Source organism: Maylandia zebra, linkage group LG12 (assembly GCF_041146795.1).
Source record: "Maylandia zebra isolate NMK-2024a linkage group LG12, Mzebra_GT3a, whole genome shotgun sequence".
In the NCBI taxonomy this organism is placed as follows: domain Eukaryota; kingdom Metazoa; phylum Chordata; class Actinopteri; order Cichliformes; family Cichlidae; genus Maylandia; species Maylandia zebra.
Genome location: NC_135178.1, coordinates 12032044 through 12052987, shown reverse-complemented (window position 1 = coordinate 12052987; position 20944 = coordinate 12032044). Strand labels below are relative to the sequence as shown.

At 43.1% G+C, this 20944-nt stretch overlaps 1 protein-coding gene across 1 annotated transcript; it reads left to right on the top strand.

The window, feature by feature from the left end:
* Positions 1 to 4205: 4205 nt before the first annotated feature.
* lrrc75ba (leucine rich repeat containing 75Ba) lies at positions 4206 to 20526 on the top strand. Its single transcript, XM_004544090.2, has 4 exons — positions 4206 to 4966; positions 7710 to 7838; positions 8843 to 8955; positions 18183 to 20526. The coding sequence occupies exons 1-4, from the start codon at positions 4685 to 4687 to the stop codon at positions 18778 to 18780; spliced, it is 1122 nt and encodes a 373-aa protein (XP_004544147.1). The 5' UTR covers positions 4206 to 4684; the 3' UTR covers positions 18781 to 20526.
* Positions 20527 to 20944: the final 418 nt, after the last annotated feature.

The window sequence follows — 20944 nt, the reverse complement described above, 5'->3', positions numbered from 1 at the left end:
CTAAAGTCTCCGCTGATGTGTGCTGTGTCATCTTGGTTTGAAGGTGTGACTTCGCTCGGGTGTCACACTGTGATTCTGATGAGCAGTCCTTTCATATGAGCAATGCTGTTTTTTTGTTTGTTTGTTTTTTTATTAAGAAGAAGAAAAAGAAATGTGTATATATATGGAGAGAGAGAAAAAAAAGCATAGAGGAAGATGAGAGGTGGAAAGCAATCACCATCAAAGCTTTCTGGAGTGCCTACTGTGTGTGTGTTAGCTCTTGGGGATGTTGGAAGAAAAACAATAAGGTTCAAAATTCTGACAGAAAAAAAAACACATTTCCAGACATCCACATTCAATTCTTTAAAAAAAAATCTGAATTTAGGTGCTGCAATCTATTATTTCCATCATATTTCTCTCTCCAAACAACAACTGCTCTTCGCATCACTGATCACTTTGGAGTGAAGCTCTCAAGTTTGTCTTTCTGGTGCTCTATAACTTTCCATTTCACTCGGATATCAATATGCCAGGTTTGACAAAGTGAAGGTGAGAGTGATCTGTTTACAGATGCAAGCAGCATTCAGCTCTGACTCGGGGCTCTGTGTGATTGGCTCGGCCAGCAGCGTTGCCATGCTCAGTAACCGTGTCACATTCTATTTGGCTTTTTCTGCAGGCGTCCTCAGACCGATTAAGATGCCTTCGCCTTCGCCCGGGAGCACAAGTCCAAGCTGGCAGCGTCGGTGACGGTAGCTGCAGAACAGCAAATACCCTTCTGTGGTACCTCGGCTAATCCAGCGTGCACTCCTGTTGCTGGGCCACACTGATAAAGTGCTGTCAAAGGAGCCTGTGGTCTGCTGCTGCTGCTGCTGCTATGATTGTCTCTAAATCTAATTACTATATCCTGTTCTGGATCTCCCATGTTCAGAGCCACCCCAAGAGAGGGGAGTTTGTTCAGCAGGCAGAGCTGATTTATAGCAGAAGAGAGCAATTATATTTCTGTTTAGTTACAGATCACAGTGCTTCCTTCAGTTTTAATGCGAACAGCACTGTCACTGCACCGGAGTTGTTGTGTGAAATATCAGCTGGAGCTCTTTTCATATTTTTATCCGTCAGCTTAGAGGCTTATAGGTTTCGTTTTGACTTTGATGGGAGCGATGCACTCACACTACCCACCATGTTTCCCTCCAGTTGTTTTTCGTACAATAAAGAGGGAGGCTTGTTTATTCCTGTATACGCAGCAGCAGATCTGATCACACGCTGCTGTTGTTCCTCGGCGACAGGTGAAACGCAGCCTGCAGAAACATGGAGAGCAGAAAGGTGATGTAATGTGTTTTTATGGCCGGCTGCGCTCCTTTTAATGATAGGGACGCCACAGACAGGCTCTGGGATGTGTGCTGCAATTAGGAGTTGGTAGCTAAGCTGCTTCTGTCATAGCAGCACTGTACAAATGAGGGAGAACAGAGGCCACCCAGTCTTTTTTTGTTTGCAACCTCTTACAGTGTACATGAACGGGTCAAATTTAACACAGTGTGCAGTGTTGGGGGGATTTTTGACTGATTTTGTGAGTTATAGGCCAAGGGGTGCAATTTGAAGTGACGGTATCGCTGCTAGGTGGAGTGGGAAAACTGAAGGCCACAGCCACTACTTTAATAGGCCCACACAACAACAGTGAAACCTGATCGGTGGTATGTGAACAAATTAAGAGAACTGGAGTTACATTTTTTCTACAGCAGCTGTTTTTGGATATATGTATGAGGACAGGGATCGTAGGGTGAGGTGTGCAATAAGACTGAAAGGTGGGAGTGAGATTTTATCAAGAATTGACTCTAAGACCCTTCTTGTTTGGAGTGCTGATGGGCAGGCTGACAGATGAGGTCAGGCAGGAGTCTAAATGGACTGTGATGCTTGCAGACAGCTTTGTGATCTGTAGTGAGAGCAGGGAACAGGTGCAAGAGAGCCTGGAGATGTGGAGGTATACTCTGGAGAGAAGAGGAACGAAGCAAGAAACAATACATTTGTGTGAATGTGAGGGAGACAAGTGTAACAGTGAAGCTGCAAGGAGTAAGGGTTATGAAGGTGGATGAGTTTAAATACCTGGGTTCAACCATCCAAAGCACAAGAGAGGGGAAGATGAGAGTAGAGGTAGGGTGGAGATTAGTGACAGGGGTGATATGTGACAGAGGAACAGCAGCAAGCATGAAAGGGAAACTATACGGTAGTGAGACGTGCTATGATGTTTGGTTTGGAGACAGTGGCACTGACAAAAAGAGAGAAGGCAAAGCTGAAGATGCTGAAGATTTCTTGGGGTGTGACGAAAATGGATGGGATTAGAATATCAGAGAGAGCTCAGGCTGAGCAGCTTGGAGATAAAATCAGAGCGGCAAGGCTGAGATGGCTTGGACTTGTGCAAAGGAGGGATAGTGAATATATTGGACAAAGTGTGTCCGAGATGGAGCTGTCGGGCAAGAGGAAAAGAGAGAGACCACTAAGAAATGAAGGACATGCAGAGGGTTGGTGTGACAGAGGACGATGCTGGGGATAGGGCGTGATGGAGGCTAATGTTCACTGTGGTGATCTATAGGAGAAGAGGCCAGAAGAAGAAGAAATTGCTTATTATATATGAGTCATCATAATATAATTAGATGTGACAGTAGTAAACGGCCACAATAGAACATTACTATTGAGTCTACACGGATTCAACAGCAGAACAAAAGCTCAGTTTTGCCAACCCCAGAAAAATGGTTGCTACTCAGAGTCAGCATCCTAACCACTAAGCTGCTTGGGGGCAAGCAAATGACATCACTGTTTCACTGTTATCCTCTTGGGCTGCGTGATTTCTTTGCTATTTTGACCATGACCTGTTTTTTGTTTTTTTGTTTTTTTTTACTATTTCATTTGTCGTGCTACATCATGTTGATATCAATTAACCTGCAGTTCATAAACATCTTCAGGTAGAACAGTTATAGATTAACGTGCTTTGGCTTGTCAAGACAGAAAAGGACAACAAATACTGAATATTACAATAAGAGAATTCCCCATATTGTAGATAATGGGCTGATGCAAAGCTTAGAAGAGCTTTAAAATAGTAATAAAAATGTATGTATGTGTACTCATTAATTTGTCCCATTAGACCCTCTCTGCCTGTTAAATGTGAGTCTCTTTCAAACAGCGATAACCCTGCTGCCACTGTGAAGCTGCAATCACACAGGATATAATAAAGCTGACAGAGTAGTGCTCCCTGCGATATGTAAATCAAACAGAATCTGTGCACCTTAATCATCACCAGACCCCACCAAAAGTTGGCCACTGGGTTGAGAATCTTTTTTTAATGTCCATTAACTGTTTCTAGGTGCAGATTTAATTCTCTTGTCACAAAAACTTTGCAAACCTGAAACAGGAAAGCAGCATTTAGAGCAAGCTGTTCAATTGGGTCGCTTTACCGGCATTGCTCCGAGAGTCAAGGATCTGACAAAACAAGTCAGTGCCGTGAGGATGCTGCATTAAATTAAGGGCACTGGTCAATCATAATTACAACCTCTAAAAAAAATATGCAGCTGGGCCGGTCCAGAGCCAGGGAAAATAATTATTAGACAACAGATCACAGCGCTGTGCTCTCCACTAAACAAGAGTGAGCCTGAATCATGAGAGCAAATAAGGTCAAGTCAGGCTCAAAGTCCTTAAAGCCACAATGATGGGAGCTGGGCTACAAATAGAATAGGTGTGGATGGGGGCTGAAATAACTGAGAGCTGTCTATTATGTCGCTGGCTGCACCTCAGGGGCCCCCCATTCACCGACCTCCGTGGAAATAAATAAAGAGAGATGGCAATGTGACAAAAAGACGAGATGTGAACATTTTTCAGTGAATTCTGTGATTTAGTGAAGCTGTGATTGATGCAAACAGGAGCTGACAGCTCATGCAAAGGCTGAACAACAACAAGACTGCCAAAAGAGAAATTTCAGATTTATACCGGGGCCCATGGCGAAGCACGTACTTGAGAATCTGGAGCTAAAAGACAAACTTTCAGGTCTTCTGGAAGATAAACCGAAGACCCCCCTAAGAGAAAAAAAAATCAAACTGAAAGTGGCACATTCAGAGCATTTTTAAAAAATCCCTTTCTTTCAACGATTCTTTTGCTTACATTGGTATCACGTGCTGAATATTCTTGTGATTTGATTCCCCTTTTTGCAGCTGCACGGGGAGGAGAGGGAGAGGGCTGAGGGGGGTTTATGGCTGGGAGGAGAGACGCGCAGCAGGCACCAGATGCTGCGATTGGTCGGACTCTCCACGTTGCACAAATCTAAACAGCAGCGTAAAAGCAGACACGACCGGAGGATGAAGCAGCCGGAGCATCATCATCATCATCTGAGCCTGGCGCACGTAGCGCACAGTGGCGGCGACGGAGGAGAAAAACAAAGCGAGATATACTAACGCGTGACGGGTGCACGAGGCAACGATGATCGTTTAGAGCGTTCTAGGATATTATGTGGCTCTGTACCGGATCCCCAGCCATCTGACAGCCAGTCGCAGAGCCAGACAACACGACGCTGTTGTTTTTTGTTTTTTTTTCTCTACCATCCACTTAGGAGCATCTGCTGGAAACGGGCAACTGGAGCTCGTCATGGGATTGTCCTTTTGGTAGTGGTGCTGTCTGACTGTGTCAAAAAAAAAGAGAAAGAAACAAGCCAACAAACAACAACAACACCATGGGCTCCAGACTGAGCAGGCAGAGCAGCTTGGACAACGAGAATTTCTCCAAAAGGCGACGCAAGCTCCTGAACAGCGCCGGAGAGAGCGAGAGGGGAGGTCGGGGCGGCGGGGACTTTCTGTTTGCGCTGATGCTCAAATCAGACAAACTGCCTGGAATGCTGCGAAGGACTAACCACAGCCCGTACATGAGGAGAGTGGCGTGGATCAAAGAGATCCAGAAGCTGCTCCGTGACCGCAGGATAGACCAGGCGACCGACGTGCTCAAATTACTGAGGAAGGTAAGGAAGAAACCTGCACAGGGCATGGTGAAGTCGGACGTTGTTTGCCAACAGCAGCGCTGCCCTAAAGCCTGCTGTGGTGTTGATGCGGGCATGCATTGTTTTCCCATCTCACAGAGAGCGGTGAGGGACTGTGTACGTGCGTGAATGAGTCTTTTGCATGCATATCCAAAATGTAGCGATGGCACAGGTGCACTGTAGTGTTCTCCAGCATTTTCTGTAACGGCCTCTGACCTCTGACCTAAGCCCACATTATTCGTTCATTTCCCTTTGCGGTTACTACACGCGTGTGTGGGCTCACTCCTTTGGCCACTTCCTCCTGAAGCATTTGTTTTTTATGGAAAGTAGGCCACTGGCAGAGCACTGTACCTGTGACACAGTGTTTCATTGGCAGACACAGCACGTGACTCACCACTCTCTCTCACTGTGGCTAAACGTGCTCAGTGTTGACATTAGATTTGATAGGATTACCTACCCACCAAATGAGGAAATGTTCAAACTCCACACTGTGTCATCGCATTACCTCAAATTTGATTTTCTCCTGATGGTTCTGGATATTTCCTGAAATGCAGAGCACAAATAAATCTCCATCCCTGTCTGCATTTGTCCTTGTTTCCCTTCTCTTCTAAAGCCAGAGTTTCACCTTTTCCTTAGGCTGTTCTAATGTGCCCATTAGAGCGACCTAGCACCTCCATCACTCCCCACTCTTAATGTCTCTCTCTCTCACTGTAATGGCCTGTGCTCCAGCAGCAACAATGAGAGCCCTGAAGTCTTGTGTTCACCAATACAAAATATTATTCCACTTCAAAAGGTTTTATTAACTCGTACCTAAAGAAATGAAAATCTAGGCCACTGTCATTGCTTTCCTTATTTATTTATTTTTGTAAATATTCTAGTGTGTGTGTGCCTACAGTCATGTGAAGATTTGGTATTTTTGTCATTTTAAAATGAATTGAGGAAACTAAATCAATTACCTCTAAAATGCATCATCATCAAGCTAAGAACACACTCAGTGCGATGATTTGATGTAGTTTTTGCAAAATTAAGTAGGACGAGTTTTCTACACATGACCTCAAATGTCCTACACTCCACCATACAGGATCTTAATCAAAGGGCTTCTTTAAAGCCTCTTCTCGCCTGCTTTGGCAAATGTGTAAAACACGCATGAAAGGATATGTGGACACATCAAAGATACAGCAATATCCTAAGTGATCTCATTTGTTTGCTTGCCCTTGTCTTTTAGCTGTCCGGTGTTAATTACTCTGAAGCCTTGACACAGGAGAGAGTGGAACCTCCTTAATCAAGCCAAGGAGATAAACTGGCCTGGCCAGGCTCCATGACAGCCACATCACAGGGGACGGGAGGCTCACTTTCCCCTAAATGAGCTCTACTTTTATTAAATGATCCTCACTTTATCTTTTTTTTTTTCTTGCAGAGTTTGCAGCAGATATTGACGAGATTCTGTTCTCAGAATTAGCTGCAGATTTAATTGGTGTGTAACAGCGAGCTCTGCCGCAGATAGGAAAGAGATCTGAGCTTCGTTGCAGATATGAGGACGGATCCAGGCTTGGTTTCACACTCGCACGTGACAGTTGATCAGGCATGAACACTGAAGGGAGATATTTTTACACCTTCTCTTTCTTAGAAGTCTTTCTTAGAAGAGCAAAAGCAGCTTCTCCCATGCTTTGGGTTCAGTCTGTGTTTACTGCCACCCTTGTTAAAAGGACTGCCAGGAATGTGGAGCTGCAAGCCTCCCACTCCAACTGTCTTTTACAATCAATGCAGATTGTGTTTAAGGAAGGAAAAAAAGCGGATGTGTCTGAAATGTGTGTGCATGCGCGCAGGTGTGTGCGTACCGTATGTAGTGTCTCAAAGGCTTTCTTTTCTCATTAAACTTGCATGGGCTGCACAAGTGCTCACCATCATAGATTGGCTCATTAGGACCTTGAGGATGGACATGTGGATGAAGGCGAGTTGGTATGGTTCAGCGCGCACAGCAGCACCGCTGACTGCTGCTTGTCTCATCACTCTCGAAAGGTCATCTGACATCTCCTCTTTTTAGTTGGTTTGATTTCTTTTTTTCACCGCAGATCCTCTCGGATTCATCATAACTGCGTGCAAGCTGCCGTGACAGCTGTCAGTTCTGACCTCTTTGCAGATGTATTTACGTGCAGCACAAATGAAATGTATTCAAACTCTAACATATTGAAGTGCCACGGCAAGAAGAGAATTATAAATGAGGAAAAATAGATGCATGTGCACTGAGATATTAAATGCATTTGAAAGTTATTGGGTTGAGTTGTTTTTTCCCCAAGTTTTAACCAACCAATGAAAGTAGAGCATGTAGAAATCAGAGGTTTGATCTGAGGTATTAACATGAGGTCAGAGAGAGTCAGGCATGGGTTGCTTTCTGCAAACAGTAAGCACTATGGTATGTCAAGATATGCCCTGTGGATAAGTGCCACCGAGGGGTGATATGTCCAAACACAGCCTCTCCCCAGTGACTCCCCCCCACTTACATTTCACTTTGCTACTGTAGATGAAAACGCAGCCTGTCTTCTTTAATGAATATTTAAAACAAAACGCTTCTTTTATCTTTCCATTAGGAGTCACGATGCCCTTGACACAGTAGGGACCTGTTTGTCGGACTAAATCAACATTCTTAGACCCCTAATTGTGTATTTCTGCAACTGCATCTTGCTGGGTTTGTGATTCTTTTTTGTTATCTTGTCTTCTCTGGTAGGATCTGGGTTTAGAAGGCACATCGCTCAACGACATCTTGTACAAAAACGCTGCCTTCCTCAATCTAGTGGATCCCATCTCACACGAGCTGCTGCTCAGTCTGGCTCGAGAGATGCAGTGTCCTAAGAAGGTCAGGTTTCTTTCCTTTTTTCTGTGTGTTTTTGTGTTTCCCTGACAAGCTTGGTGTTAGCACTCTGCAAAGGAAAGCTTTCTCCTAAGAACATTTCCCTTATGAATTCCGTTTGTGAATCGCTGTCTTCTTAAGAAAATCTCATCCGAGGATGTTATTGACATTCCTACAGACAGATGCTCGAAAGAAATTCCGCCGACACATGTTACTCTCGAGGAGCTAGAAATAGCTGCTCAGTAAGAATCCTGGAAAACCGCTTAATGCAGTTTGTTAAATTTTTCATACCTGAAACTCATAAAGCTGGAGTGACCTGACAGTGCCAGCAAGATTGAATAAATCAAAATAGCACCTTGAAACAGAATAAGGTTGAATTTTATGTACAGATGGGAATGTGTAATTCAGCCTGTCTGAAAAATCAAAGATGAAAACTGAATCATTATTATTATTTTTATTTTTATTATTATTATGATGATGATGATGATGATGATGATGATTATTATTATTATTATTATTATTATTATTATTATTATTATTATTATTATTATTATTATTATTATTATTATGTAGGCAGTGGTCACCAGGAGCCACAGCATGATTAATACATTGAAATTATCTGGGTTTATCAGTAGCTGCTGTATCTCACCTCTGCTTACTACTTCCTGTGTTTTGCTTCCCAGTGCATGCTGCATGTGATTAGATTTTCTTGCTCCAGCAAGTCAGTTAAATTGTGTTTTGTTCAGGAGTAGCTCAAGGCTTCAAGAATAATAATAAACCATTAATATTTCTGTTCAGGTGAAATATGGTGGAGCTACAGGTTGATGAGTGTAAAAAAAAAAAAAAGAATCGAGGAAACTTGGCAGGATTTAAAACCTTGAGAGGTATAAAGAGCTGCAAAGAACTGTTTTTCTCTTTTACTTCCACGGGCAGAAAAAGCTGCTGCCTTAGTACTATTACTCTCATGCTCTGTGTTCCTTTATCAGCACTCTTTCTGTCCTCGTCTACAGGATGCAGACACCATAAAGTCTTCTGATAAGATTTGCAGACAGCTGATCTATCACCTGACCCCACACTCAAAGTGGTTGAGGCAGAGCATGTCCAGACGGAAATCCCAGGCCTGGTAAGCCCTTCTGTCCAGACATTCAGTCTGTAATAAGTCAGCCGCCGCACACACAACAGAGAACAGGGCTCGGCTCCATGTCGAGCAGTAGAGATTTTCATCTTTGTACCCGACACTGAAATACGACGGAGCTGGCCATGGGCTGACCTGATAGAAACGTTAAGAATAACCACAGCTGTCAATCATATCTGAGAGGACCGTGCGGTGGATTTGCATCGCTACTGGCGTTTCGCTCTTCAAAAGTGGCAGCAAACGTGTCATCTGTATGCCAAAAAAAGCTGGGAGGGTTGTGCTAAAATGTAATTGTAGCTATTTTCATGAAAAAGTGCATTGCTTTTGATGTGCAAATGATGAATAGAGAATTAGGTTGCACACAAATAACACAAACAAAATTTTTTGTGTCTAGGTGTTACTTGGTAATCCTATTCATGAACAGAAAAAGCCTATCATAATTGTTTCTCGTGTAATTGCTTATTCTACATCTGACTACACACTGCAAATAATGGATTAATTTTAAAGAGATGAAAACAATCTGAGGGCTGAAAACGAGACGATGTGAGCTCAGCGAGATCAGACGGGTTTATTGCGAGTCATTCAGAGGTGACACGCAAAAACTGGAAGAAAAGCTTATGTAGATCAGACATTTCACTGTTTAGCTGCACAGGCAGGGCTTTGTTGTCCTCACGGACATTTATTTCAGCTCGGAAGAGGAAAAAAACACGACTTTACTGAAACTGACAGCTTCTCTGAAAATGTGTGGAATCATACAGTCGCTAAATTCCGATAGCTCTTTTTCACTTAGTCTTGTTGTTGGCTTCATAAACCTGCAGTGAGACGGTGTGACACTGGCTGAGACAGCAGGAACAACATGAATCATTAAAACAAGAAATCCACCCTAAAACAGAATATTAATACAGCAGGTGTTGTGAGCTCTGACAGCTTCGCCTGCTGTTGTGTTCATGAACAAATACCTGTCAAGGCTAGACAGAGCTGAGACAGGTCCAGTCTGCTGCTGACTGTGAAAAGGAAGTTCACCTCCCAAACTTAAGTTTTTGGAGATAGCCTACTTTTTCCAGTTAAGAGCTTAACTCGTCATTTTATTTCTGATTCAAATATTTATAAGGTCATTTAGAGTAACTTGCATTGCCTCTTGGGAACTCTGCTAGCAGTTTAGCTTAGCAATTAGCTTAGCCCGGAATAACTACTAAAATTAGGCACAAAGATTGACTTTGTTAGATATATTTAGGACATCTGCTAGCATCTGTGAAGCTCACAAAAATCAAACCATATAATTCATTTTTTCCTCTGAGATGTAAAGTAAAAAGTGACTTAGTCTCCATAGCCACTCTTTTTCATTTTTGACACTTTTGCATAAACAAAGCCTAGTACATTAAAAAAAATTATGTGCACTTTGAACAAGAGCTGTCCAACACTGAGCTGTAATACAACCATTGACCAATAGGAAAACATGTGTATTCCCCAAGTAAATTGCAACTGGTTGCTGGCTGTCGCTGGATAAGATCGGTTGTAAAGATGGTCATGTACCAAAACCCTTCATGTATCCAATCAATTTCCCATCAACTGTCAGGCACCACTCACCAGCAGGTCAGGGAATAAAAATTTTTGTGGCATAATTTTGTGCTTGTGTTGTAATTACTTGCCTTGTAGGTACAGAAAATATATATTATTACATTATTGTTGTGGCCAGAAGAAGAAAGTAGTGCTTTTAGGGAATGGCAGCTTTGAGTGACAACTGGGTGCTGTATCGTCGAGTTTCAGTCACACAAGAGAGTCGAATTTGGTTTGTCCAGTTCATTGAGTACAGATACAGTCAATTATATGTGCCATGCTATCCAAGCCGACTAGTCATCGTTGGCTATAAACTGTAAAAAGAACCAACCCCACCACCCCCTCAAAAACGAATTTAGCCAAGGTTTAGCCAATACAAAAACATTGAAAAACATTGGCTAAACCTGCATTCTTTCTAAAGGTCAGCAGGAGGCGACTCCTCTTGTTACTAAAAGAAGTCCACACTCAAAAAAAAAGAAATTGGGTGGTTGTTACATGTACTAAATAATTTCATGTTTCTATGGTGAACGTAATTAAATCATGTAGCATCTGCATGAAATTCAGCAACTTAATTTGTTCTTTTTTTGTTTTTGTTTTTTTTTATTAATTTCACCTGTTGAGAATGAAAAAAGAAAACAAGCAGAAGAAAACGAGAGCAAAAGAATAAACAACATCACGATGACATATGGGAATATAACAGTAAATACTAAATATTAAACATTATTGTGCAGCACGTAAGATTGACAGCGCACAGTGTGCTTTGAGGTAGGACTTAATTTGTTCTTGTTGAGATGACATGATAATCTAGTAAGAGTGGTTAGTTGTTAGTTGATCACAAGATCACATTAGATCTCAAACTGCAGGAAAATCGCTGGAGTTTTAAGAGCCAGACAACTATACCCACACCATGTATGTGCTATCGCTATTTATTGTGGTTTAACCTGTCAAGGACAAAAACGTACGGAGAATTCTGTATCAAGCCTTGTAATCATAGCTTTCCTAGTTTTGTTAAGCCTGGCTTGACAGTTTTGTGGCGTGATGGTTAGTGCTGTTGCCTCACAGCAAGAAGGGCCTGGGTTCAAATCCACATCTGGCTGGTTTGCAGTGTGTTATTAGAGTTAGGTTGATTGGTGATTCTAAGTTACCCATGAATGTAAGAGCAAATGGTTGTTTGTCTCTATGAAATCATCAACCCCCATATTGGTTCATTAAGCAAGACTAGCAGTAATTGCCTTGATTAACAAAGTAGTTGTTCAAACAACAAGATTTCATTGTGTTTTCCTAAAGTTTTTAACTTGTGTAGAATAAATTAAAACTAATTTCACTCTACATACTTATTTAAATCACTTCAAGTAATTCCAAGTATACTACGTTGATCCAACGTAATCTGATTACATTAAACCACCAAATGCCAAATGTGTTGGTTTGACATGGTCAAAAATGGGTTATTGTACTTGGTTAAGTCACGTGGAAAAAGGTGCCATGATTAAATTGTGTTCATTCAACAACTGATTTTTTTGAGTGCAGCTGTAGAGATGTCTAAGGAAAAATTACCTTTTGACTCCCTGGTTCTTACTACACTCAACAAAAATATAAACGCAACACCTTTGTTACTGCTCCCATTCCCCATGGGATGGACGTAGAGACCTAGAATTCATTCCAGATACACAATATAACCATCCCTCCCAAACAGTGGTCACAAATCAGTCCAAATGTGTGGTAGTGGGCACATCTGCTATATTGGGATAATCCATCCCACCTCACAGGTGTGCCACATCAGGATGCTGATCTGACATCATGAGTAGTGCACAGGTGTACCTCAGACTGCCCACAACAAAAGGCCACCCTGGAATGTGCAGTTTTTTGCGGTATTGGGGGTCTGGGGACCCAGAACCGGTCAGTATCTGGTGTGACCACCATTTGCCTCATGCAGTGCAACACATCGTCGCATGGAGTCTATCAGATTGTCAATTGTGGCCTGTGGAATGTTGGTCCACTCCACTTCAATGGCTGTGCGAGGTTGTTGGATATTTGTGGGAACTGGTACACGCTGTCGTATACGCCGGTCAAGCACATCCCGAACATGCTCAATGGGTGACATGTCCGGTGAGTATGCTGGCCATGCAAGAACTGGGACATTCTCAGCTGCCATCTGCCCTGAACAATGTGAACCATGATTCATCCGTGAAGCGCACACCTCTCCAACGTGCCAGACGCCATCGAATGTGAGCATTTGCCCACACAAGTCTGTTACGGCGACGAGCTGGAGTCAGGTCAAGACCCCGATGAGGACGACGGGCATGCAGTTGAGCGTCCCTGAGACGGTTTCTGACAGTTTGTGCAGAAATTGTTTGGTTGTGCAAACCAATTGTTCCAGCAGCTGTCTGGGTGGCTGGTCTCAGACGATCTTGGAGGTGAACCTGCTGGATGTGGAGGTCCTGGGCTGGTGTGGTTACACGAGGTCTGCGGTTGTGAGGCCGGTTGGATGTGCTGCCATATTCTCTGAAACGCCTGTGGAGACGGCTTATGGTTGAGAAATGAACATTCAATGCACGGGCGACAGATCTGGTTGACATTCCTGCTGTCAGCATGCCAATTGCACGCTCCCTCATTGCTTGTGGCATCTGTGGCATTTTGCTGTGAGACAAAACTGCACATTCCAGGGTGGCCTTTTGTTGTGGGCAGTCTGAGGTACACCTGTGCACTACTCATGATGTCAGATCAGCATCCTGATGTGGCACACCTGTGAGGTGGGATGGATTATCCCAATATAGCAGATGTGCCCACTACCACACATTTGGACTGATTTGTGACCACTGTTTGGGAGGGATGGTTATATTGTGTATCTGGAATGAATTCTAGGTCTCTACGTCCATCCCATGGGGAATGGGAGCAGTAACAAATGTGTTGCGTTTATATTTTTGTTGAGTGTAGTTATAAGTCTTCTTGATTATAATTATAATCTAATGTTCATCATGTAAATCATGTTCCACATTAGAGTCAAAAAGAAGGTTAAAGCAGGATATGTGTGATTATTAAGTTGCTAGCCTATACTGTAACTATCCAGTGTCTCTTGGCTTCTCATTCAAATCTGCCGCTTGCTTACATCTGATTTTAAACACACAGATGACGTAGGCGAAAACCCTCGGCTTTTTCACAGTAGCTATGTCCATCTTTCATATACAGTCTGTGGCTTAAGCTGGCAGCTCTAAATGGCCTGCATTTGTATAGCGCTTTTCTAGTCCCTAAGGACCCCAAAGCGCTTCACACTACATTCAGTCATTCACCCATTCACACACACATTCACACTACAATATCACTCTCTTGTCCGAAGTCGAGTGCTAAACCTAAGGCAACAGAAACCAGTAGGAGACAAACTTATTACTATGTCCATCTTTTATAAACAGTCTATCAACTTTGAGTGTAATAAAACATTAGAACCGTGTTTTTTGTCAATAATTAAACAAAAACATCATATTTTGTTTTTAAAAAAGTGAACTTCAGAGGTGCAGCTAGGCCGCTGCTTGTGTTCTTGGCTGTAACTTTATAACTATCACACAACCATAAGAGCATTTTTGTAGAAATTCCAAGTCTATCCTTTGTCAAATAAGGTTTTATTGGTCTACATTTACAGAGCAAATAAACCAAAGAAAGTGTGTCACAAATACAAATTTAGAGTGGATTTATATTCCCTTTCTCTTCCATCTTTGTTCAGCTGCAGACAGCCTGGCTCCTCTGTGCAAGAAATAAAATTTTTAAAAAAAGCAACAAATCCATTTCTGTGGGGTTTCTCTCCACTCAGAGGAAACAGAAACAGCTCAGTCCTTTTTAATGCCACGGGACTGTTCATCCCTTCATTATCTAGCATTAGTGCGGCACACGCAGTCCTCTAAGTACTGTACACACTTGTGTGACTGAAATGCCACACTGAATTAATATCTGAAACTCAGTAATCCCATTAATCTCAATCTAATCTAATTAGTTTATTTAGGATTGGCTAGAAAACTTTCCTTGGTTTTTTTTTCCAAGTGCAATGAAAAAAAATGGGCTTGATGGATGCAGTGACCCAGATACGCTACTGAAGTGCTCTCACCTTAAGGCTAAATTCATGTCAGTATAAAATTTGCAGACACTTTTTGTGACCTTTTCTCTTTTTTGACTTTTACAGAAGTGTTTTTCTTTCCCATAAGCTTTACGTGACTTAATAATTTGCTTTTGTTTTCTCACCTAACACTCAGAAACAGAATAACCTGAACTATCATATAGTTTTTAGGCTTAATCTGTGTTGTATGGTCATTAAAGGATCCTCAAAAGCACCACAAGTTCCCTCAAGTACTTGCTTGGGGCTTGTATGGACGGGTGTCAGCCAAGTCTATAGGGATGTTAGGTAGGCAGTATATGTCAAAATAATGTCCACATAAACGCCAGGATCCAGCATTTTACAGCAGTCCATTACACTGCAACAAGCTATTCAGAGTTATCCACTTTCCCTGTCAGTGGCTTTAATGTTGCGGCTGATTGGTGCATGGGAGGGAACTGCCTTTAGCGATACGGATTGTGAAGTGTGAGGTTGAATACCCTGCAGCATGAAGGACAATGCAGTGCTGAGAGGGATTATGTGCGTGTGATTTCTATCTGTAGTGCACGCCGACCTCATCTGTACGTCTTTATGATGAGCGTGCAGTGGAAAATATACGTGACATCAGGGAGCAGGTGTGACGAGACTGCTCATCTCGTGCAGATGGGCTTTACCCACCAGAGGACTGAGATGAATAATAGAGAAAAGTTTGAACGTAAATGACTCGACAAAAAAGACAAAATGGCGTGAGTAATGCAATAACAGCCCAGAGGGGAGATGAGGAGGAAACTGAACTGCATGTTTAGAAAAAACTGTTTCTTAATTTAAAAAAATATATATATACAATCTCACTTCTACTCAGCAAGCTTTAGAATGAATATTTACTTTATTAAATCCCAACAGCGATTTGATTTGTGCTTACTGAATTAGAACGCGGCCTCGTTGGATTAAATCGCTGACACTTGGAGACTGATGAGCCACACGTAGAGACAAGCGGTGCACTCTTGGTGGGAATACTTAATATATGGCACCACAATGTAAAATTAATTGATTTCTTAACTATGTAAAGGGTGTTTATTAGGTTGCTTGTTTGTAAATATGCATTGTTATTAAAGGCTGATGTCATTACTGTAAGTCCTTACTGGATTCAGTGTATAATTATTATTTCTTTGGGCATCTACTTAGCCACAGATATCCAGCATCATACCTCTGCACTGTTTCTTAATTTAAACTGAGCCCTGATATTCATGTTCTTGGATGTAAAATTCACAAGAAAAACCATCTACTCAAAGTTATCAGTAGCGCTCATGTTTTGTGGTATCAGATCTTGACGCAGGATGTAAGAAGCTTCCAGTGTGTATGCCTCAGACATACTTTTTTTGTGCAGACTGGGCTCAAAAGCCTGTCTGAAAAGGAAGGAGCTGCGTGATCAAAACCTATTCACACCTGGAGCGAAGCCTCTGCCACGGCCATTAGGACCTTTGTGCCTCTGGTTAAAATGAGGTTTCTGTCATGTAAAAAAGGATGCGAGAGACAGAAGAGAGAGAAAGAACTCTGGCTCACAAGAGTCTGATAGAAGTGCAGCATGCTTGGCATATTTCTTGTCCTCTGCACCTGATTAAAACTTCTTTTTAAATCCTGGTGATATCTGCAGATTTTGGGGGGGTTTTCACGAGTTATTTGATCATCAGCCCATCACCTGCTTTTAAAAAAAAGGAGCTGTGCATGCTGCTGAGGGCACATCCATTTTCAGCACCACAAAAAAACCCCACTTGGGTGCATAACAAGTGACAGGTGCATGTCACAGTAAGTCGCAAGGGCGCTGGGAATGCTTTAATTCACTCTGACACCAAATCAGCTTGGAGGCCACTTCAGTAACAGCTCAAGTTAAACACACTGCCTCCTCTAGGGCTGGGGTGAGGAGGTGAGTGAGGAGTCGGGCGCTTGTAAATGTAAGGGACTGCAAACAAAGGGGCAAAGGAGCGTGCAAGTAATTCAGAAATGTTTTCGGCACGAATGCTAGCTGCAGAAAGGGATCATAATATCGCCTATATTTAGATTCAGCTTCAAATCGTGCTTTCATTATGCAATGTCCTGAAAGGATTTCGAAGATATTCCAGGGGTTATACCGAGTATGCACTGAAACAGATAGAAATCCTGGGCAGAAAAGTAATCATTTAAAGCTTCCCTGATTGAATTTCAACTCAGAAATCCCCTTTAAAGACAGAAAAATCAGGCAGAGGGACTGAACTTTTCAAACATGCTATAATCCTGTTAAAGCATCTGCTGAGCTTAAACAATGTTTGTCTGCCTTGTTTATAGCAGGTGTTGTAAAGTCACTGTAGTCAGATCAGTGTATGTTCATGTGAGCAAATTAAACCAATCTGCCAACAATTAATGTCTGTCAGTATCAGAGTTAATGCACTCATTTCTATGCCACCAAACTCACTGCAGTTTTCCACTGCGCTCAGTCGACCTTTATGAAAGTCCTCATGCATAAGGTGCTTTGAGAAACCTGGCTGGCAGGTGTACATCTACATGTTGCTGCATGAACCACTGATCCACAGATACAGTACTGAGTAATGCTGACAAGCCACAGTCAGAAGCCAAAAACAAGATTGATATCAAGTTTTCCTTTATGAGCTCATGATCGTTTATCTGTGACATTATTCATCACCTGCTAAATGTTTTTGGCTACTTCAAACTCACATTGCATGTTCTTCCCTCTCAAAGAGGCTTGTCAAAAGCTGCTGTCTACAACAAACAAACAAAAAAGCACTTTTCTGTAATAGAATCACAGTTATTATGATACAGGTTACTTAATGGGTGAGATCATATTTAGCTTGTAATTTATTAAGTGTTAGCTATTTGCATGAATAGTCATTCTGACGTGATAATTTATTAATGGCGAGCAGTGTGAATTAATGACGCATTATTCATTGCTGCATTCCTGCGGCATATGTTTTGTGGCCTAATCATGATGTGTTACAGACATTCATACACAACATGTCAGCCACGGCTCATGAGAAGATTCTGTTATGTGTAACAAACTGGGGACGTTTTGTGTGATTCCATACTCCTTTGCTCAATTGCACCAAAATCTGGTATCAGGTGGCACGTCGCTGACCAACAAAAGAAAAGAGGCAAAGTCATGTCTTTCTTTAGCCTCCCCATAACTGAAATGGCCAGATTTATTCAGATTAGTTCCTCCAAAGCACTTCATAATTTATCTCTGCAGGGGGAAACGGTTGTGACCTTGCACTATAAGGAGCCCCGTGCTTCTGGCCCACATAGCTTTAAGCTCAAGCTGCTGGTTCACTCGGATGTTTTGACTCTTCTGTTTACACTAGCAAATCCCCATGCTGGAGTCTCTGTACCAGCCTTCCGCTCAAGCTGGACCAGTTACCCCCCTCCTTTATACAGCTCAGGAAACACAGCATAAAACTACTGCTTTGTTTTTTTCATCAATCGGGGAATCATTCAAAGATCATTTCATCCTCCAGCCAAAAGCAATTTCTGTCTGTGTATGTGCAAGAGACATCTAAGTAATACCACTCTCTTCTCTTCATATTCCCAACAGTCTCAAGACAACCCTACAGAAAAAAATGTCCAGCGACTCCGTCGACTTGTCTGGTATTCCCCTCTCGACCCGGGACGTCCGTCAAGTCGCCTTCTACCTCCAAAACAACAGAGACAGTGTGGTGGCTGTAGACATCAGCTTCACCGAACTTGTTGACGAAAATTTGAGGTTTCTCTTGCCTTTCCTCGCCTCGCTGCCCAAACTCAGCACCTTAGCCCTCAATGGCAACCGCCTCACCCTGGCTATACTCAAAGACCTCACCGAAATGCTCAAAGACCCCAAGAAATTCGCCAGCCTGGCCTGGATCGACCTAGGGAACAACATGGACATTTTCACCATGCCTCAGCCTCTGCTAGTCGCATTGCGCCGGCGCTGCAGCCTAAAGAGCAGCCTGCCGACGATCTACGAGTACACCGAGGGTCAGCCCTACTCCTACCACCTGGAGACATCCATTGAAGAGCCCAGCCACTATGAGGAGGACGAGGAGGAAGATGAAGATGATGAGGATGATGTGGGGGACAAATTTGAGCTGGAGCCCTGGGGGTTAGGGGAGAAGCAGCTCTCCAAAGACTTTACCCTTCACTACTGTGAGAGGTGATGGGGTCATTTTGTCTCCGAGGTTCTTTCAACTGTGGTTGAAACGTCGTCCCACAGCACTCCGCTACTTCCTTCGCCTTCTTGCCCTCACACCACGAGCCCAGTTACCCCTCAAGACATGAGGGAGACCAGTGCCCACATTGTGAACTTCTTGTCCCAACACAGCTACCAAGCTATTCCTAACCATCTCTGAGTTAACCCACACAAGATAGTGACAATGAAGCGACAGCCGCAGCGGCCATGACTTACCGTGTTGGTGGATGGTGCTCTTGGGAACGAGGTGCGGTTTCATTGGAGGGGGGGCCGGAAGGATTAACAAACCAGTGCTCTCTCTCTTTCTCGCTTGCTGTCTCTCTTTCTCTCTGTCTCTCTTTCTCTCTGTGACAGTGGCAGCTGAGAAGCCAATCTTGAGGAGGTTTGAGATCAGTTGCTCAGATGGAGGAGCAGCATCCCGGCAGTAGCTGAAGAGGAACTCGAGCCAGTTTGGAAACAGTGGGTCCCTCCGGGTTTCTCTACCAGGACTGAGTCTATCTCTGGCAGGCAGGGCCTAGCTCCACATTGTGTGTTCTCTGTTAATCTCTCAACAAAAGCTATGACACAAGTTCAACAGACTATACAGCCGACGACCCATCACGTGACGCCCGGCAAAACTGCTAGGTCGACTTTTTGCGTTTTCCCCCCCTTTCCAAATGTCCACTTGTGAATACCCACGCACACCCTTGTGTAGTTGTAAATGAGGACACAAAACATGGCTCTGTTGTGTTTCCACAGGCTATTTTTGTGCACTTTTCGGTGAACAAAGCAATCTTAGAAGACAACAGGTAGGACCAAACAATGGATAGCGGTCACTGATTGCTTTTGTACTCGCCCGAATGCTCTTATTCCCTTCTCTGTGTGATTATTGAGATGTTGTGCTCATCCCCACTGTGTGTTTCAGTGCATTTGTGACACCACAGCCAGCTGTTCATGCGGGCCACTAAGTCAGAGCAGTGTCCAAGCTGCCCTTTCCTACTGCTGTGTGTCTCTACAGATATGTTGTCGTTCCCATTTATTGATGCTGTACTTTAGTGGTCCTGTGTTTTCTAATCAGACGCAGCCATGACTGTTATCTATTGGTTCTAGTCTGCTTGTAGTAGCACATGATGTTTAAGTTAGACTGACCGAAACACTGCAATGCACTTTAAGGCAGTTTGATTTTTTTTTTATATATTTCAGTTTCACCATAGCATAGCCTCTGTGTACATCGATTATAAGCAGTGAAGCAGAGAGCTGAAAGTATACCTGCAGACGGGGAAATGACGGCTCCTGATTGTTGAAGCAATCATTAAAAAATCATCACTAGATATATAATAAATGTTTGCTGTGTGTTATATGTGTGTATCCGTAATTTGTCCGATTGTTGCTGTAATGATTTGTGTTATTGTTTCGGTGTTTTGTCACTTGTCCAACTCAGTAGTTACAATAACGACTATGAAACTGAGCCCTGCGACCCGCTGTTAGCTTGAACAATAGAGCAAAAAGGGAAGCGGCCGATGGGACGACGCAATAAAACAGAAAATAGATCAGTGAATGTAGTTCACAGTCAGAGCGGACATGTCGAATGTTTACTGGGAGTGATGGAGAAGGCTGTCCACCTGGTTTGTAGTTTGTTTTCATGTGTCAATGTCAAACTCTTCCTTGTTGTAGCCTTTGTGTATCTGTCTCATGCCCAACACTGACTGCCAATAAATGAACCAATTCAAACTAAGAGCAGATGTCGGGTTTTATTTTAACAGTCAAAGTACACACCGAACAGCTGGAACATCTGGGTCACCAGAAGAGCCTGCACCTGACCCCCAAAAGGAAGATTTATTTATTTATGCAGATTAGTCTGCAAATAGGGCAATCAAAGAAATCAGCTCAGCCCGTGCTGTTTGGGATTTGTTATTGGAATGTCGTGCTTGTTTCCCAGCCAGCAGATCATCTGCGCTGCTGTGAGCTGTCAGTGAAATGCCTGAACTGCCACTGTTTGCCAGGGAAAAGCAGGGTGGTCATCGCATGAGGCCCTACCCATGATCCTCTCCTGGCAACCTTTTGTTCCTGCTGCCAGACATGGTAATGTGACATTTGCAGCAGGTGGCTCCTATAAGGTCAGGGCACAGTGTGACTGTCACACCCCCTGAGGT